Raw genomic sequence first — 19,759 nt, 5'->3', positions numbered from 1 at the left:
TCAAACTCACAGTGATCCTCCTACCTCTGCCTCCCGAGTGCTGGGATTAAAGGCGTGCACTACCATGTCTGGCTTCTCTCTCCTATTAAATAAATAAATAAATAAATTAAAAAAAAAATCACACATTAGGGCTGGAGAGATGGCTTAAGGGTTAAGGCACTTGCCTGCAAAGCCAAAATACCCAGGTTTGACTCCCCAGGACCCATATAAACCCAGATGCACAAGGTAGTGCATGTAACTGGAGTTCATGCAGGCTCGCCTAGTGTCTCTTTCTATCTGCTTCTCTCTTTCTTTATCAAATTAGTAAAAACGAAATAAAAAACCTCATAGATTAATAGTATCACTAAGTGAACAGGGTAGGAAAATATTAAAGATTTATAGGACACATAGTAAGTTGTAGAATATATTCTAAACCAGAAATGTTGATTTTCATAACAACTTGGCTGGATGGGGAGATAGCAGTGGTCAAAGTGTGCATGTGGGAAGCGCTGGGGCCCATCCTATAACCAAAAAAAAAAAAAAAAAAGAAAATGATTCTGTGAGGAAGGGAGGGTAAGTCTGAGTTTTTTCCATAAAAAAAGAGAACATAAAAGCTTATATGCACTGTTTGACTTTTTCCCTGGCTGGAGATGCTGGGCTGGAATACAACTATCTTAAACAAGTCCTCTGCTTGATTCAACTACAACTTCCTTAAAAACACATCCGTCGCTCCACTGCACAGAGAAAACACAGCAGGTTCTTACCTAAAGGCTCCCGGGTTGGTCCTGCCAAGACCTAGAACCAGGGATTCTGTGATTTCCATGCTCTCAGAGCGCATCATGGGAACTATGTGCTTAAACAAGGACGAAGGGGATGGGATGCCGATAATCTGGGGAAGAAAAATATTATACTTCTTGTAAGTATTACAGCAGCCACTAATTGTTCCATACCCAACTAAATAACTTCACATTCCAATGATCTTTTGTAAAGAACCATGGCCAGGTAACACTTAAACGGATCATACTTTTAAACTCATCTCTGGGGACTGGAGAGATGGCTTAGCAGTTAAAGCTTGCCTGCAAAGCCAAAAGACCCAGCTTCGATTCCCCAGGAGCCATGTAAGCCAGATGCACAAGTGGCACATGTGTCTAGAGTTTGTTTGCATGGGCTGAATGCTCTAGTGTGCTTATTCTCTCTTAAATAATAAACAAACAAAAGATTTTTTAAAAATCCTCATCTTTGGGGCTGGAGAGATTTCCCAGTGCACTTGCCCACAAAGCCAAAAAGGTCTCAAATTTGATTCCACGGTACCCACATAAAACTAGATGCACAAGGTGTCGCATGCGTTAAGTTCATTTGCAGTGGCCAGAGGTGCACCCATTCTCTCTTTTTCTCTTTCTTTCTCTCTTTCTTTCCTTTCCTCCTCCCTTCCTTCTTTCTCTCTCTCTCAAATAAATAAATACATAAGTAAAATAAAAACTTCATCTTTGGTATAAGGAGCCTACAAATGGCTCGTCCAATGGCATTACTGCAGATTACTAACAGAAGGTGTGTGGGTCTCTGAACTTTCTTACAGAGATTTATTACTATGTGCTACACTCTCTCTTCGTCAGAGAGTCTATAGCTTGGCATCCGTAAACATGAGTAGAATAGAATCACTTCTGAAATGGTTATCAGTATGCAAGTTTGAAGCCCTGGTCTCAACTTTCCTTCAATGACACCATTACATTTTGTGTCATGTCATAAAACTATATAACTGTTCCTCTCAGCTAGCCACTGTATTACTACATGATCTAGGAAAGTTCTAGACAGGCATTTAATCATCCAGGGATCACTTTGGGAGCCAGGCACGGCAGTTCACACCTGCACCTCCCAGTGCTTGGGAAGCTGAGGTAGGAGTGTTATACGTAAAAAACAGCCAGATTGGGCTGGAGAGATGGCTTAGTGGTTAAGCGCTTGCCTGTGAAGCCTAAGGACCCCGGTTCGAGGCTTGATTCTCTAGGACCCACGTTAGCCAGATGCACAAGGGGGCGCACGCGTCTGGAGTTCGTTTGCAGTGGCTGGAAGCCCTGGCGCGCCCATTCTCTCTCTCTCTCTCTGCCTCTTTCTCTCTTTGTCTGCTGCACTCAAATAAATAAATTAAATAAACAAAAAAAAATTTAAAAAACAGCCAGGCCTAGGAACTGCCAGGGCAGCCTTGGGTATATGAGTGGCCACATCTTGTAAAACCAAGGAATGAAGGAGTGACTCCTTTTGGCATGGAGATGCCTGAGAACTCTGGAAGTACAATAGGACAGGCAGATACGATACAGTCCCCTCCATTCAGCAGGATGCATTCAATGGACACAGGTCCCCTTCTCCAGTGAACACATCTGTCAGTACCATCAATTCTAATCAGGAAGCCACAAAAACAGTGGCAGGATTTCGTAACCATTTCTCTTGGTCAGCATACACAAACCCAGTTATCTTATCATCCAGAAAAGAAAGTTGCAAAATATTCTCTTCACGGTGCCGCTGAGGTCCTAGGGGGGGACGCGATGGACGTACTTTGGAATCAATGCCATAGCCACTGTCGGGGGTGGACGCCAGCGTCTCGGGAGGGGAGCACCTCACGGAGCCTGGGCATGCCGAGGACGCCGCGGACGTGGCTGCGCTGCAGCACAGGATCAGGTAGTTCCGCCACAGGCCGATGTAGGAGTCACTGCTCGTGGTGGCATTCACCTTCTTAGCATTGATGGGGCTGCTGGGAGAAAGGAGAAGTGGCAGCTATAAGCCACGCGTGGCCTTCCGCACTGACTTATGTAACTAAGGCTAGGGTGCTCCCAACTTCGTGGGGATGGCTGATTAGTTCATTAGTAGCACTCGATCCTTGTGAAAAGACCAAAGATAGAAATGGATCAAGTCTTATACAAACATCATGGGAGATTGAACGGATGAAAGGAACAGCCTCGTGTGTCAGGTCTTTACAACTTCCTCCCCATTTGTCTCTTATGATGGAAACACAGTAGAGCACACAATTTGTAGAATTTCCATTATATCCCAGTTTTCAAAACTACATCTGATGAAAGCGGACAAATCTGTACATTTTTGAATCTTCACTAGGCAAAGAACTTACTTGATGTCAACCTGAGGGGACAGTAACTGCAACCTTGTGTACGCGAACATCCAAGCGTAGCTCACAGCTGTCGAGCAGTGTTTAGGAAGGTTTTCTTGCTTTAAAAAGCTGGAGAGACTGATGACCCATGGGTCCTGGCCCTGGGTCACGTGTGCAAATATCCAAATGTGGGATGGGCTGATCACGTCAAACTGGTGGCTGATGGGGGAAGAACTCCACTCCGCTAATGTCTGCAGGTCTACGGAGCTGGGGCAGTACAGCAAGGCAGTCTAGAGAGAACGAGACGTGGTTACTGCACATTCAGTAACTTGTCAAATTTTATCCCAGCAGTTGCTTTAAACGAGCGGTGGTCTGCTGGTGTATTTGAGAATAGAGGATAATGTGAGGCAGGGCTGACAGAGGAATGAACTCCTGACATTTTGCCTGCCTTCATGGGCTTTTCTAGAGACATTTCATAGTGTTCATTACTCCCAAAATGATCTATGTCAAAGAGAGAGAGAGAGAGAGAGAGAGAGAGAGAGAGAGAGAGAGAGAGAGAGAGGGGGAGGGAGGGAGAGAGATATTAAGGGGCTGGCTTAGCACTTATGGTACTTGCCTGCAAAGCCAAAAGATCCAGGTTCAGTTCCTTAGGACAGATATACAAGGTAGCATCTGGAGTTCGTTTGCAGTTGCATTCTCTCTCTACCTGCCTATTTCTCTATCTCTCTCAAATAAATAAAATATTTTTAAATATTAAAAAAAAATTAAGAAAGCTAGGTGTGGTGGTGCAAGCCTTTAATACTAGCACTCGGGAGGCAGAGGTAGGAGGACTGATGTGAGTTTGAGACCACCCTGAGACTCCATAGTGAATTCCAGGTCAGCCTGGGTTAGAGTGAGACCCTACCTTGAAAAACCAAAAAAAGAAAAGGAAGATTAAGAATCAATAGGTCAGCCGGGCGTGGTGGCACACGCCTTTAATCCCAGTACTCGGGAGGCAGAGGTAGGAGGATTGCCATGAGTTCAAGGCCACCCTGAGATGACAGAGTTAATTCCAGGTCAGCCTGGACCAGGGTGAGACCCTACCTTGAAAAATAAAAACAAAAACAAAAACAAACAAACAAACAAAAAAAGAATCACTAGGTAGGTAATTGGTATATAAATATCCAACTCTTTAGCCAGGTGTGGTGGCGCACACCTTTAATCACAGCACTCGGGAGGCAGAGGTAGGAGGATTGCTGTGAGTTCGAGGCCACCCTGAGACCACATAGTGAATTCCTGGTCAGCCTGAGCTAGAATGAAACCCTACCTCGAAAAACCAAAAAAAGAGACAGGGATTTTGGAGTCTCTTATTCATCAAGCACTATTTTAGGCACTAGAGATCATCTGCCACTCTCTGTTCCTGCAAAATACATGCTTAATGATTTCAAACAAGATTCCCGTATTTTAGAAATTTTAATTTTGAGAGACAGAAAGAGGGAGAGAGAATGGGCGCACCAGGACCTTCAGCCTGCTGTGAACAAATTCCAGTGTGTCTGCCCCCTTGTGGCGCATGTGTGACACTGCACTTGCACCACTGTGCATCTGGCTTTGTGGGACCTGGAGATTTGAACATGAGTTCTTAGGCTTCCCAGGCAAATGCCTTAACTGCTAAGCCATCTCTCCAGCCCTCAAACAAAATTCTTTTTTTTTTTCAACAGAATTCTTTTAATTCTTTATTAGTTATGAACTTTACCATATGCCTAAACTGCATGTTGGTCACATTCCCCTTGTATAATCATCTTATCTCCCCCTTCCCCGTCCCCATTTCACTGCTGGCCTTCTCAGGGGTGCTCCTGTGGGGTTATGAATGCAGCAGGCAGCCTCTGTAGTGGGGGGAAGGGCAGTGCCTCAGGATTCTCCTTCCCACCCTGTGGCTCTTAAAATTTTCCCACACCCTCTTCCTCAATGTTCCCTGAGGCTTGACAGGTGTGTCAGGAGTCTACTGAGTGTTGAGCTCTCAGCAACCTCTAGATTTCCATCTTGATGAGTCTTGACTGTCCGCAACGTCTATCGCCATCTCCCTGGAGCTGGTGAAGACTTCTAATCATCTCTTAGGCTTACAAGGTTTTATTACTGCCTGCATGGGGTTGTGGGCTGCCTCTGAGTATTTCTAATAGACAGGTGTCAGGCTGAAGCAGATAAAAATCTTGCCCATGGACTCAAAAAGAGCTGGAATCAAAGTTCACACCATAAATTTTTATAGTTATTCCTACATTAACATTGGAATCTTGATTTTTTCCCCCTCTAAACACAGCTAATAAAAAGTCTGCATAAGTTGGACGGAAGATGTGGCTCAGTGGGACTATTCACCTGGAAAAGGCCTGGATTCAGTTCCAAGCATGGAAAACGAAGAGGAACGAGAATGGGGGGAGGGAAGGGGAAATTTGCAGCACAGGTTTTCTTTGTAATGTGTTTACTAACAAGTGTTTCTCAAATTTTGGTTTGTTTTTTAAGGTAGGGTCTCACTTTAGCCCAGGAATTCACTATGTAGTCGCAGGCTGTCTTCAAACTCACGGTGATTCTCCAACCTCTGCCTCCTGAGTGCTGGGATTAAAGGTGTGCGCCACCACGCCTGGCTTTTCTCAACTTTTTTTTTTTGTTTTGTTTTTGGTTTTTCGAGGTCGGGTCTCTCTCTAGCCCAGGCTGATCTGGAATTCACTATGTAGTCTCAGGGTGGCCTCGAACTCACGGCGATCCTCCTACCTCTGCCTCCCAAGTGCTGGGATTAAAGGTGTGCGCCACCACGCCTAGCTTTTCTCAACTTTTTAACATTAGAATATATACTCCAACCATTGTGCTTAACCACATAGTACAAAGCAAACAATATTCACCAGAAGAGCAAAGTACAAGGGTTTTCTTTGACTTTCAACAATATTTTCCCCCATGTGATTGTAACCAGTATCACTATATCAAGAATATTATCTGTTCTATGCTGTCATAAATGGCAAATAATAGTGACATTACACTTAAGGGCAGCTTCTTGGATTGGAAAGATTAGAATTTTATTGTAAAATTATTCTTACTTCTATGGAGATAAGTACTTGCCAGAGCATAAACAAGTACTAATTTAAAAATATTTTGTTTCCACCAGGCATGGTGGCACACACCTTTAATCACAGAGGTAGGAGGATCGCTGTGAGTTCAAGGCCACCCTGACACTTACACAGTGAATTCCAGGTCAGCCTGAGCTAGAGTGAAACCCTACCTCGAAAAACCAAATAAATAAATAAATAAATAAACACAATTGTTTCCTTCTAAAACACTTCATAGGTTTCAAAAAGTCTTTCACATGTATTACATTTGTTCAGGAGATTCCCGTGTACATACATGAAACCATGCCTGAGTATACATGAGCCTTTAGTCCCAACACAAGGCTGAGAAGATGAAGGCGTGCGTACCTGATCGGCCCCTGTGAGATGGATGAAGCTCTCAAGAATGGATGGGCTCAGCCTGTCCATCACGTCTATGGCTAACTCCTCCTCACCCTGGAAGACAGACACCACAAGTGAAAAAAATTAGCATTCAAGGAAAGCAGCTGACACTGAGTAACATTTTTGAATACTTTTGTGGGTGAGGTGGTACACGCCTTTAATCCCAGAATTTGGGAGGCAGAGGTAGGAGGATCAATGTGAGTTTGAGGCCACCTTGGGACTACAGAGTAAATTGCAGGTCAGCCTGGGTTACTTGCAAAAGAAAAGAAAACAAACAAAAAAAACTTCACTCTCACAAGTTTCTGTTACAAACAGATTGAGGGCAGAGGGGTGTGTTCAGGTCCTCTCAGACAGACTCTGTCTTAAAGTAAGTTATACCTACGTGCTAATAACAGAAACAGGGTAAAAGTGGTCTTTAAGCACTTTTGTTAGACAATTAGATGAAATGACGAAATCTTGCCTTAAAGTGGTGGGAGATGGCTCAATGGTTAAAGGCACTTTCTTGCAAAGCATGCTGGCCCAGGTTTAATTCTCCAGTACTCACATAAAGCCAGATGCACAAAGTGGCACTTGCGTTGAGATTTTGTATACAGTGGCAGTTAGCCCTGATGCATCCATTCTCTCTTTCAAATTATATAATATATATATGTGTGTGTGTATGTATATTGTATGTATTTTGGAACTCCTACCTTAGGTATTTCCAAAAGTGCAAATAAAGCCCGTATTTCTCGAAGGACACTGACGGCTAGTCTTCTGGTGGCGGGTCGACTGCTACAGAGAATGACAAGGGCAAAGCCTTCGACCACGTGGAACACGGAGGAATACGGGCTCCTTTCCAAAGGAGAGGAGTGGTTAGCCCCATTGGCTACACCATGCTTGAAACATAAAGACAAGTCAAAAATAAATCAAATTAAGAAGCGTATACGTATACATACACACACATTCATTTAAAAAACAAAAAGAGTAGAGAGGAAAAGAAAGCACAGAGATTTTGGTGACAAGCCCATCTCAGCTCATGCAACTTAAGTTGTATTTAGCTTACGGTGTATGCTGGGTATGTCGGCACAGAACTGTCACCCCAGAAACATGGGATGCTGAAGTAGGAGGACCGCAAGTTCAAGGCTAGCCTGGGATACTGAGTGGGTCCGTGAGACCATGTCTCAAAATGGAAAGTGAGGGCTGGAGAGATGGCTTAGCGGTTAAGCGCTTGCCTATGAAACCTAAGGACCCTGGTTCGAGGCTCGATTCTCCAGGTCCCACGTTAGCCAGATGCACAAGGGGGTGCATGCGTCTGGAGTTTGTTTGCAGTGGCTGGAGGCCCTGGCACGCCCATTCTCTCTCTCTCTCTACCTGCCTCTTTCTCTATCACTTTCAAATAAGTAAATACAAATAAAAAATTATTAAAAAAAATGAAAACGGCGGTCTTAGGACAGAGTTCAGAGATAAAGCCTTTGCCTAGGAACTGAATGGGTCTCTAGATCCAGTCAATCCTAATACACAAGGGAACGCTGCATTCCTCTGAGGTGTGAATAGGAATTATCCACCTAACCTTTGTCCTTGTACTAACTCGTAGCTTTGTGGACACCGTTGACTCACTCTTGGCCTAACATTTCTTCATGGAAGACTGAACTGGGATCACTGGACTGTGTTCTATATGCTCAAGGCGCTGGCCAGCAGTGCAGCATATCCTGGGAATGTGTCAGAAGCTTATCACCTGCTGAGCTGTAGGTTCATTAGAGGCTGTGGACCAGCTCTAAACATCCAAGGCTCTATGACGTAACCAGTGTCATCAAAAATCAAAGAAATGAACATCTTTAAAAAATTTTTTTTGTTTATTTTTATTTATTTATTTGAGAGTTACAGATAGAGAAAGAGGCAGAGAAAGAGAGAAAGAGAGACAGAGAGAGAGAGAGAGAGAGAGAGAGAGAGAATGGGCATGCCAGGCCCTCCAATCACTGCAAATGAACTCCAGATGCATGCGCCACCTTGTGCGTCTTGTGGGCCCTGGGGAATGGAGCCTTGAACCGGGGTCCTTAGGCTTCACAGGCAAGCGCTTAACCGCTAAGCCATCTCTCTAGCCCAATGAACATCTTTTTTAGTTAAAAAGCACAGACAGTATACATGTGGCACAAACACTGGTCCCTTTGCCCCCAAAATTCAATAATCCACATCAAAAGACTATCAGAGTTTTCTATCATATTAAGTTGTGAAGATATTGGAAATACCCTAATGTGCTCCCTCCCTATGATCATTAATATCGAATCACTACCCAAGGAAGCCTAAACTGGTTAGACACCAATACTTAATGAATGATATAGGAGTTAGGAAAAACTATGATGCAAATGAATTATGAACAGAAATTAATTCAAAATTTTAGTGCCGGAGAAAGTCAGTCTAGGTTAATTAACATCATCACTGGTCATTGCCCACTGATCACGCACACAAAAGGACAACTCAAGAGAATGTGGTACCTGGGAATCCTGGTTTCTATGATGCATTTGGGCTGCTTGCTTCCACTGATTTATTAATTGTACCAACATCTTTACAGCGTTGTCAAGAAGGGTGGGATGGACATCGGTTACTTCACGAACAATAAAATAAACAAATCCCGACAAAACATCTTCCCGCCAGTCTGGAAAATCAAGCATCAATGCCTGCAGCGTGTTGAAGGCCAGGGCGCGCAGCTCCTCGTCCATGTGAATCGTCAGCCTGCCCGGAGCAAAATTCCATCAGCGCACCTCAAGGCCCTTCCTACGGTTCTATCATCTGAACCCTAAAGCTCGGGACTGGAAAATATGCCCCCTTAAATGTTTTATATAAAGTATGCAGATAGGAACTCATGTTGGATATTCACTCCTATGTTACTCAGCTATTTGGTTAAACTACCACAAGAATCTATTCATATTAGCTGGTATTTTTACTCTAATCCAGGAAAATAAGTCCAGGTTAAATGCAAAGACTGTGGCTTAGAATAAAGGTGACATCAGAATTCCATTTAAAACTTCAACTTTTAAAATACCTTCAGCTGCTACCATATAATCAATAAAAATTACGTTCAGTCACATAGTGCCTGAGCACTGAGATTTGTTTGTTTCTACTGGACAGGACATGACTTATCCAAGTCACTTTTTCCATGCAGCCGAGGCGACAGTTAAATATAAGATGGCTCTTTATGAAGAAAATAAACAAATCAGGATGGGATCAACAGGAATAATTCTTGAAGCATGAGAAAAAGTGGGTCAACTCAACACATGAGGCCACACAGAGAATTAAAGCCTAAAAAAATCAGAATATGGTCACTACATAAAATACATAAAATAACTGTTGAAAGATTTCAACATAACTCAAGGCCTTGGACATAATTTTAGTGATCAGATTTAATATATATTACTTTTTTTTCATTTTTGTTATCTATTTACTTATTTGAGAGAGAGAGAGAGAGAGAGAGAAAGGCAGATAAGAGAGAATGGGTGTGCCAGGGCCTCTAACCACCACAAATGAACTCCAGTTATACATGCCACCTTACACATATGGCTTATGTGGGTACTGGGGACTTGAACCTTGGTCCTTTGGCTTTGCAGGCAAATGCCCTAACCGCTAAGCCATCTCTCCAGCCCAGTTATCAGACTTAAATGGCCTGAATGAATGAGCAGGTAACGTTTAAAATACAGCACACCTGGATGTAAGGGAAACTGGCAAGACAGAGTGACCCACAATGACTCGGTGAACACTGGGTGGGTCAGAAGGGGCTATCACACATTGGTCCTCACCAAGCCAGAAAGCGAGGCTGAAGAGAACATTGTCATAGCCACACAGATCTGGGAGTGAACCACACGGTGCCAACAGCCCAGTCAGCCCACTGTAAGCCAACAAGGGCAACTGAGGCTCTTGAGCCCGGTGTACCATGTCTGGAGGTGACCCCATAGGAAACGCCCCCGAATGCAGAGTGACACTGCTTCAGGATGCCAATTTGAAGGTTGTTTCCATAACCCTTTAATCCATGGAAGTATAAATAAATCTCTCACACCTTTCTGTGTTCCCTGGGATATATGCAGCCTGAGTTAATCCCACATTATGTAGAAATGAGACCTGGCTAATTAAAGGTGGGAGATTAATGAACCTTGCTCAGAGACCTCATAGACACCTGCAAGTTTATAACACACGTCTCAGTTTTGCGTGCTTTCTTCTTTGAAAAAAACAAAAACAGATTTATTTGCAAGCAGAGAGAGAGGGAGGGGAAATGGGTGTTCCGGGGCCTCCAGTCAATGCCAACAAACTCTAGAGGCATACGCCACTTTGTGCATCAGGCTTTACGTGGGTACTGGGGACACAAACCCAGGTTATTAGGCTTTGCAAGGTAAGCGCCTTAACCACTGATCCATCTCACCAGCCCTCTTCCTGTCCTTTTAAGTAAGGAGGTGTTAGCTGTCACAATTCCAAACAACAGGGGCAAGGGATGAGAGAACAGATGTTAGGATCTTGCGGACACTGAAATGCACCAGTTAGTAAATGATGACCCAGTTCACAGTTCAGAGCTCCATCGGAGGCTCCCTACGCCCCCCCCCCCCCCCCCCCCCGTCTCAGATGTAGTGCCCTTTAGTGGGCTGTGGGACATGCCCCTTGCTGGTTCACCTGACACAGAGGTGCAGGGCGTGTTAAGCTGAGGGGAAAGGAGACAAAGTAGAACTAACAGTCACTATTTGCTGTCTCCCAGGATAGAATGTTTTAAATAGTTAGTTTCAATTCCGAATGCTGACGTAGACTTTGTAACTCTACCATCTATTTTTATGTTATTTATTTTATTTGGAGACAGTCTCATCATGTAGAGTACTGGTCTCATGATTCTCCTACCCCTGCCTCCTGAGTGCTTAGATTAAGGGCATGTACCCGGATCCATGCAAAAATTAAGAGACAGCACAGGCATCTAATTCTAAGTACCTGGGAGGAATCACAAATTCAGGTCTGCCTGGGAAATACAGTGAGTTTAATCATGCCTACTGAGGAAGAGCTAATAACCTGAACACTGTAGGCTCTGCCACAGGGAAAGCAAAATCAACAACAACAAAAAATAAACAGTGAAAATGAGGTCTGATCACCATCCTAATTGGGTGGGTCATATGCTAGAGAGGCCCATACATTGAGGTACTCATTTTATCAATCCAGTAAACTACTGATAGTTAGGAAATGGCAAAAAAGGACTTAAAGGGAGCTCTAGAAGAACATGTGAAGTTAAAAATAAATGGGGGCTGGGGAAATGGCTTAGTGGTTAAGGCATTTGCCTGGGAAGCCTAAGGACCTCGGTTTGATTCCCCAGGACCCATGTAAGCCAGATACACAAGGGAGGGCATGCATCTGGAGTTCGTTTGCAGTGGCTAGAGGCTCTGGCATGCCCATTCTCTATCTGCCTCTTTCTCAAATAAGTAAATAAAATAAAACAAGTTTATCTGCAGAGGCGAGAGGTCCTGGAGCACCCATTTTCTCTTACATAAATAAATAACTAATACAATCTTTAAAAGAAAAAATAAGTGGGAACTAAGAAAGTAAACCAAAGAATTAAGAATGTCTCTACTGGGGCCCAGGAGATGATGGAAGAGCAGTTAAAGGTGCTTGCTTGCAAAGCCTGCCAGCCCAGGGTTTGATTTTTCAGCACCCACACGAAGCTGGATGCAGGGTGACACATACATCTGTGATCCCAATGCCCCTATGACGAGGGGAGGTAGGGTCAGGAGAATGAGAAGCTGGAGGGCCAGCTAGTGTGACATGCATTTGTCAAAGTTTGGGAGTTCATTTGCAGCTGCAAGAGACCATCTCAAACAAGGTGGAATCCAGACTCGTCGAAGCTGTTCTCTGACCTGCACATGCACGCCGAGGCACGCGTGTGCCCCTGCCCACAAGTAAATGCATATTCATTATGTTACTTATTTATTTGAGACAGCAAAAGGGGAGGAAGGGGGGGAGAGAGAGAGAGGGAGGGAGAGAGACAGAATGAGCAAGCCAGGGCTGTTAGCTGCTGCAAACAAACTCCAGATGCATGCGCCACCTTGTGCATCTGGCTTACGTGGGCCCTGAGGAATCAAACCTGGGTCCTTTGGCTTTGTAGGCAAGTGCCTTAACCACTAACCTATTTCTCCAGCCTAAACTTTTTTTTGGTCATTTTTTTTATTTATGAGCGACAGACACAGAGAGAAAGACAGATAGAGGGAGAGAGAGAGAATGGGCGCGCCAGGGCTTCCAGCCTCTGCAAACGAACTCCAGACACGTGCGCCCCCTTGTGCGTCTGGCTAACGTGGGACCTGGGGAACCGAGCCTCGAACCGGGGTCCTTAGGCTTCACAGGCAGGTGCTTAACCGCTAAGCCATCTCTCCAGCCCTCCAGCCTAAATTTTTAAAATGTTTTTATTTTGTTTTTGAGAGAGACAGGGAGAAAGAGGCAAAGAAAGAGAGAGAGAGAGAGAATGGGTGCATGAGGGCCTTCCAGCCACTGTGAACTAACTTCAGACGTGTGCACCCCTTGTACACCTGTGCAACATTGCACACTTGCATCACTTTTGTGTCTGGCTATACGTGGACCTGTAGGTTCAAACAAGCAACATTGCACACTTGCATCACTTTTGTGTCTGGCTATACGGGGACCTGTAGATTCAAACAAGCGTTCTTAGGCTTCCCAGGCAAGTGCTTCAACCACTAGCCCATCTCTCCAGCCCCCCAATAAACATTTTCAAAGATGCCTGGGTGGCTGCCTCGGCAGCGCCGAGCCCAGCAGAAGCAGACCTCACACTCACCTCGCCAGCAACTCAATGAGGTCAGTTCTGCTCATGCCGTCGGGGATTAACCTTGGAATTGCAGCAATACAAGTTCTAAACAAATCAATTTTGGGTTTTCGTTCTCCCCTGAAAAAGAGACCCCAGAAGATTTAGAAGGAAGTGTAATGAACATACTGGACAATGAAATCACATTTGCAAAAGTAGTTACGGAAGGCATTTAGTATGAACATAGCATGTTCACACTGCAGATGTTGATCCGCCCATAAGCGACAGAAGACTGATCGTTCAGGAAAAAAGGGCAGCTAGCAATGTCCTTTACTAGGTAGAAAATCAGCTGAGCAATTATGTTTTCAAAAATATTTTATTTATTTGAGAGAGGGAGACAGAAAGAAAATGGACACACCAGGGCTTCTAGCCACTGTAAACTCCAGACACATGTGTCACCTTATGTATCTGGCTTACATGGGTCCAGGAGAATTGAACCTGGGTTCTTAGGCTGCACAGGCAAGCGCCTCAACCTCTAAACCATCTCTCCAGCAATTATAATAATTATTTTAATATTAATTAAATATTTTGATAGTTTGCCCATCTACAAATGTTTATAAATAGAGACTAGTTACTATTATAAATACCAGTGTTGATATTATTAAATATCTAAATATTAATTGTCCTTTGAAGCCAATTAAAGAAATTAATATCCTATCCTAACAAGGCTTTACAATCAGATATTTTAAAATACTTTTTTGTTTATTTTGATTTATTTCTTTGAAAGTGACAGAGAGAAGGATGCAGAGAGAGAGAGAGAGAAAGAAAGAAAGTGGGGGGGAGGGAGAGAATGGGCGCACCAGGGCTTCCAGCCACTGCAAACGAACTCCAGACGCGTGCGCCCCCTTGTGCATCTGGCTAACGTGGGTCCTGGGGAATCGAGCCTTGAACCAGGGTCCTTAGGCTTCACAGGCAAGTGCTTAACCACTAAGCCATCTCTCCAGCCCTACAATCAGATATTTTTATGTATCACTGTTCATACTGCTTGTTCTTGTCCTCTTGTGAGGCACATACAAATACATGGTTTTAAATTTTATGCAATATAATGCTCTGAGTTTTTTAAATCCTGGCTTTTCATAAGCAGAGACTAAATACGACAAAATTCTACTCTACATGTGTCTGAAGAGGGTGATAAGGAAGTAACTCAGGCCTTGTACATGGTAAGCAGAGGCGGCGGCTCTACCACTGAGCTATATCACCGATCCTTCTACTGTGACTTCATACCATCCCGTAATAATTTTATTTATTCATCATTATTATTTTATATTTTACTTTTATTTGTTTATTTGAGAGAGAGAGAAGCAGAAAGAGAGAGAGAAAATAGGTATGCCAGGGCCTCTAGCCACTGCAAATGAACTCCAGAAGCATGCGCCCCCTTGTGCATCTGGCTTATATGGGTCCTGGGGAATTGAACCTTGGTCCTTTGGCTTTGTAAGCAAGTGCCTTAACTGCTAAGCCATCTCTCCAGTCCTTATTTTCATTCTTTTACTTGAGAGAGAGAATAGGTGTACCAGGGTATCTTGCCACTTCAAACAAAACAAAGTCCAAATGAATCCTCTAGTTTGTGTATCTGGCATTACATGTGTATTGGTGAATAGAACCTGGGCTGACAGGCTTTGCAAGCAAGTGCCTTCAGCCATTGAGCCATCTTTCCAGGACCCCAGCATTTTATTTTAAATGTCTAATCTCTTGATAAATTGGTTTCTATTTTAGTCTATATTTTAAGGTAAAGTTTTCAGTTATTGCTTTATCCATAATATTCTTTTTTTCTCAATTTTTATTAACATTTTCCATGATTATAAAAAATATCCCATGGTAATACCCCCCCCCGCTTTCTCCTTTGAAATTCCATTCTCCATCATATTACCTCCCCATCTCAACCATTCTACTTACATATATGCAATACCAACCTATTAAGTACCCTCCTCCCTTCCTTTCTCTTCCCTTACATACTATTCTTTAAAAAAATATTTTATTTTGGGAGCTGGAGAGATGGCATAGCGATTAAGGCACTTGCTTGCAAAGACAAAGAACCCAGGTTCAGTTCCCCAGGACCCATATAAGCCAGATGCACAATGTGGTGCATGAGTCTGGAGTTCGTTTGCAGCAGCTGAAGGCCTTGGCATACCCATTCTCTCTCCCCTGCCCCTGCCTCTCAAATAAATAAAAGTTACAAATATTAAAAAATATTTAAGAGATGGAGAGAATGTGCATGCCAGGGCCTTTGGCTGCTCAAACAAACTCCAGATGCATGTGCCACCTTGTGCATCTTGCTTTACATGGGTACTGGGGAATCAAACCTGGGTCCTTGCATATCTATTAATCACTGAATGGGCACTTTCTATGTTAAAGACCAAAATCAATGTGCAATGGAAGTGAAATTCACATTGCTTATTACCAGAGCTACAGGAGCAAAGTTGGTCAGGAGCGCTGACCGTGCTGTGCTCAGTGGAGTAAGGAAGAGAGGAACTGAAAGCAAGCATGTTGACATTAGGGGGAGAAGTGAAAACAGGAAGACATCCGAGAGGAAGTCACACAGAGAAAATGTTCACCTTCAACAAACTCTTAGGACATTAGAATAAACAACAGTATAAACAAATGGGTATTAAGTAACTCAGAGACAGACATCCCACCTGGTATTCCCAGACCTCTAATGTAAATATTAACACTGGCAAGCCTCCCTGATGGCAGAGGGACCTTTTGATACTTTCTGGCAGACAACAGCAGCAGGTGGCATAAAATACACCCCGAGGAGGGTGCCCCTGAGAACAAGGAGACAGAGGGAAGGACACATGACAACCAACTTGGAGGTGAGGTGGAAGGAGGTACTGGCTCTAAAAGCTCATCATCCATCCATCATTCCCCCCTGGGTTCTCAAGTTCAAGGAGACAAACTATAAGAGCTAAGATTGGCAGGATTCCTTCCTTCCTTCCTCTCCCTTTCCTCTTTCTTTTCTTTTCTCTCTTCTTTCTATCATTGCGTATTTGACTCAGTAAACTGATTTCCCCATATGTGTCTGGGGATATCCAGGACTTATCACTCATGGAAAAACATAAGGCCTTGTTCCTGACAATAGACAAGGTTCGGACCTAGGCTGATTGATTGTCTACATGAGGTTTCCATAACGTTGAGTAAAAATGAAGTCTGTGGAAGAAATCCTTACATTAAAACCTACAGCTGGGTGGGAGAGAAGCTCCAGTGGTTAAAGCACTTGTCTGTGAAACCTAAGGACCTAGGTTCGATTCCCTAAGACCCGCATAAGCCAGGTGCACAGGGTGGACCATATGTCTGGAGTATGTTTGCCCTGGCGTGTCCATTCTATCTGCCCCGTTCTCTCTCACTCTGCCTCCTTATCTCTCAAAACAAAACAAAAAACCTTAAATAAAATCAAAACCAGTAGCAGATGGCAACATAGGAGAACTCTAAAAGAGAAAGCAAGGGAACAGGTGAGCGAGAATCAACCATGTATTCATGAAAACAGTAACAGCACAAGGGAAGTCGGGCACTACATACGTAATCATATCCTCAGGCTCCTTATTGGACATCTGCACGCTTGTCATGCACATTGGCCTTCCGACTTCTTTGTCTAAGTGCCGCAGGATGCTGTCTAACGCTTTTCTTACTTGAGGATAGTAAACGGACATTCCTAGGGGGAAAACCTTAGTTATTATGGTGTCAGAAAATGAGTAAGGGCCAGGTGTGGTGGCACACACCTTTTTTTTTTTGTTGTTGTTGTTTTGTTTTTTTATTTTTCAAGGTAGGGTCTCACTCTAGCCCAGGCTGACCTGGAATTCACTATAGAGTCTCAGGGTGGCCTTGAACTCACGGCAATCCTCCTACCTCTGCCTCCTGAGTGCTGGGATTAAAGGCGTGCGCCACCACACCCGGCTTAGTGGCACACACCTTGATAGGAGGATGGCCATGAGTTTGGGCCACCCTGGGACTACATAATGAATTCTAGGTCAGTCAGCCTGGGCTAGAGTGAGACCCTACCTTGGAAAAAAATAAAAGAGAGAGAGGCTGGAGAGATGGCTTAGTGGTTAAAGTGCTTGCCTGCAAAAGCGAAGGACCCAGGTTCGATTCCCCAGTACCCATGTAGGCCAGCTGTATAGTGACATATGTGTCTGGAGTTCTTCTGCAATAGGGCTAGCGACCCGGGTGTGCCCATTCTTTTTCTTTTTCTTTGTTTACCTCTTTATCCCTCTCTCAAATGAATAAATGAAAATAAATAAAATATTTTTTAAAAATGAGGAGCCAGTCATGGTGACACATGCCTTTAATCCCAGCACTGGGGAGGCAGAGGTAGGAGGACTGTTGTGAGTTTGAGGCCAGCCTGGGACTACACAGTGAATTCCAGGTAGCCCAGGCTAGAGTGAGACTCTGCCATTAAAACCCAAATAAAGCCCTCCCGATCTATAAATATTAGCTTAGTGCTGTCAAAAAAAGGTGTTTCAATGGTGGTGTGTTCTGCTCCCTGATAACCAGCGTTAGTATATTGTATAAAATTAGGCAGAGAACTCAAATTAATTGGAAGAAAGGATAAAATGCAGTCAAGAGCATCCTGTGAGAAGACTTGGCATTTGTTTGTTTTGAGACAGGTCTCACTCTAGCCCAGGCTAGCCCTGGACTTCCCACGGCGTGTGAGGAGCCTCTTGATAGGAAGGTACAAAGATCCACAAACGGGTACTCCCGAGGCATAACCGTGTATGCTGAAGCCAACACACTCGGCAAACATACACATCTTTCATCTGATCACAGGCAGGTGCAAAAGAATCTTCCCAAAGCAGCTGATTTGTCACAGCCGGCACTCACCTATAACTTTGGCCTCTTCATCTGTCAAGGTTTTATTGAGAAATATCTTCTTGACCCGGAGAGTGTTTCCTGAGGGAAGAATAACCCCCGTGGTTGGCATGGGAGGCTCGCCGTCTTTCTGCTGCAAACTGTCGGCGATGACAAGGAAGACCCTGAGGCCTATGTTCATCCTCTTCAAAGACAGTCCCAAAAGGAAGAAATCGGGGGCCACACATTATCTTTCTTTTTCATGTTAGAAATATCTCATCAAACAACGCTGGGAGGGATGGGAGGAAGAAGGACAGAAGGAGAACGAATCTTTCTGTCTGGCTTTGTAAACGGGTCCATGCATTAGAGTCGGCTGTGATTTCAAATCCCCAGAGGTCACTCGTTCACTGCTGAGGCCAGCTAGCCCTCCTCAGCTCTAAGACTCATCTGCAACCTTCCAGACGCTTCCACAGCTAACCTGGACTCCTTGGGACCCTTCCCACCTCCTGGCTAAGGAGTCTACTTTACCCCATCTTGACAGAAAACCATCAACCCAATCTCTCTCTGCAAACACCACCAAGCGACTGACAGCCACCCTTGTTCTTTCTCCCCTTTGCTAGTGTCACAGTCCAGGGGGTGACAGCCTCCCTGCTTTTGAAATCCCAGTTATTCTTGCTATGTTTCTGGAATGTTAACCATCAATCTCATCTCTTAAAATAACAAAACAACAACACAAATAAAAACCACCTACTTGTTTTGAGAGAGAGAGACAGAAAGAAAGACAGAGAATGGGCACTCCAGGGCCTCCAGCTGCTGCAAACAAACCCCAGATGCAAGTGCCACCTTGTGCATCTGGCTTATGTGGGTATTGGGGGACTCCAATCTGGGTCCTTAGGCTTGGCAGGCAAATGCCTTAACGGCTAAGCCATCTCCCTGGCCCTCTCTCTCTCATCCTCAGTATTCGTCTTTCCACAGAACACACTCTGTGACCCTTACCTGTTTTCAACTATCTTAACAGAATCAACACCTGGCCCCACACTTCTGAGACACGTCTGCCTGGTGAGCGGCCACGAAACATCCTCTTGGAGTCTTTCAGCAGTACCACAGTCATCAAGTCGGGGGAGGGACCAGTAGTTAAGGCACTTGCCTGAAACGCCTAACAACCCAGGTTCAGTTCCCCAGGACCCATGTAAAGCCAGATGCATAAAGTGACACATGCATCTGGAGTTTCTCTGCACGGGCAGGAGACCTGGTGTGCCCAATCTCTCACTCTTTCTTCTTCTTCTTTTTTTTTAACCTCTCCTTGCAAATAAATAAAAATAAAACATTTTTAAAAATCCTATATTTTTAAAATTTATCTGCTTATTTGAGAGAGAAAGAGGCAGAGAGTGAATGAGTACGGGTGCACCAGGGCCTCCTGCCACTGCACATGAACTCCAGACACATGAACCACTTTATGCATCTGGCTTTACATGGGCACTGTGAAAGTGAACCTGGGTCGTCTGGCTTTGTAAGCAATCACCTTTAACCACTAAGCAATCTCACCAGACCCCACCAACCTACCCTTGAATTACCTGCCTTCCTTCCCACATAACGGACATGCATTTACATATCTCTAACCCCAGACTA

General features: G+C 44.2%; 1 protein-coding gene across 9 annotated transcripts in view; it reads right to left on the bottom strand.

Annotated features, from left to right (window-relative positions):
• Fryl (FRY like transcription coactivator) overlaps positions 1 to 19,759 on the bottom strand; it is a 297,939-nt gene that overhangs the window by 96,147 nt on the left and 182,033 nt on the right. For all 9 annotated transcript variants that reach the window (XM_045130376.1, XM_045130379.1, XM_045130384.1 and 6 more), the window contains 9 exons: positions 18,164 to 18,335; positions 16,865 to 16,997; positions 13,325 to 13,432; positions 9,015 to 9,252; positions 7,233 to 7,418; positions 6,511 to 6,597; positions 3,095 to 3,363; positions 2,527 to 2,722; positions 744 to 868 (listed from right to left, as the gene is read on the bottom strand). In XM_045130376.1, coding sequence (XP_044986311.1) covers positions 744 to 868; positions 2,527 to 2,722; positions 3,095 to 3,363; positions 6,511 to 6,597; positions 7,233 to 7,418; positions 9,015 to 9,252; positions 13,325 to 13,432; positions 16,865 to 16,997; positions 18,164 to 18,335 — 1,514 coding nt within the window. The remainder of the gene's footprint in view (positions 1 to 743; positions 869 to 2,526; positions 2,723 to 3,094; positions 3,364 to 6,510; positions 6,598 to 7,232; positions 7,419 to 9,014; positions 9,253 to 13,324; positions 13,433 to 16,864; positions 16,998 to 18,163; positions 18,336 to 19,759) is intronic.

This window comes from Jaculus jaculus, chromosome 11 (genome assembly GCF_020740685.1).
Source record: "Jaculus jaculus isolate mJacJac1 chromosome 11, mJacJac1.mat.Y.cur, whole genome shotgun sequence".
Classification (NCBI taxonomy): Eukaryota; Metazoa; Chordata; class Mammalia; order Rodentia; family Dipodidae; genus Jaculus; species Jaculus jaculus.
This window is presented reverse-complemented; position numbering and strand designations above follow the sequence as displayed.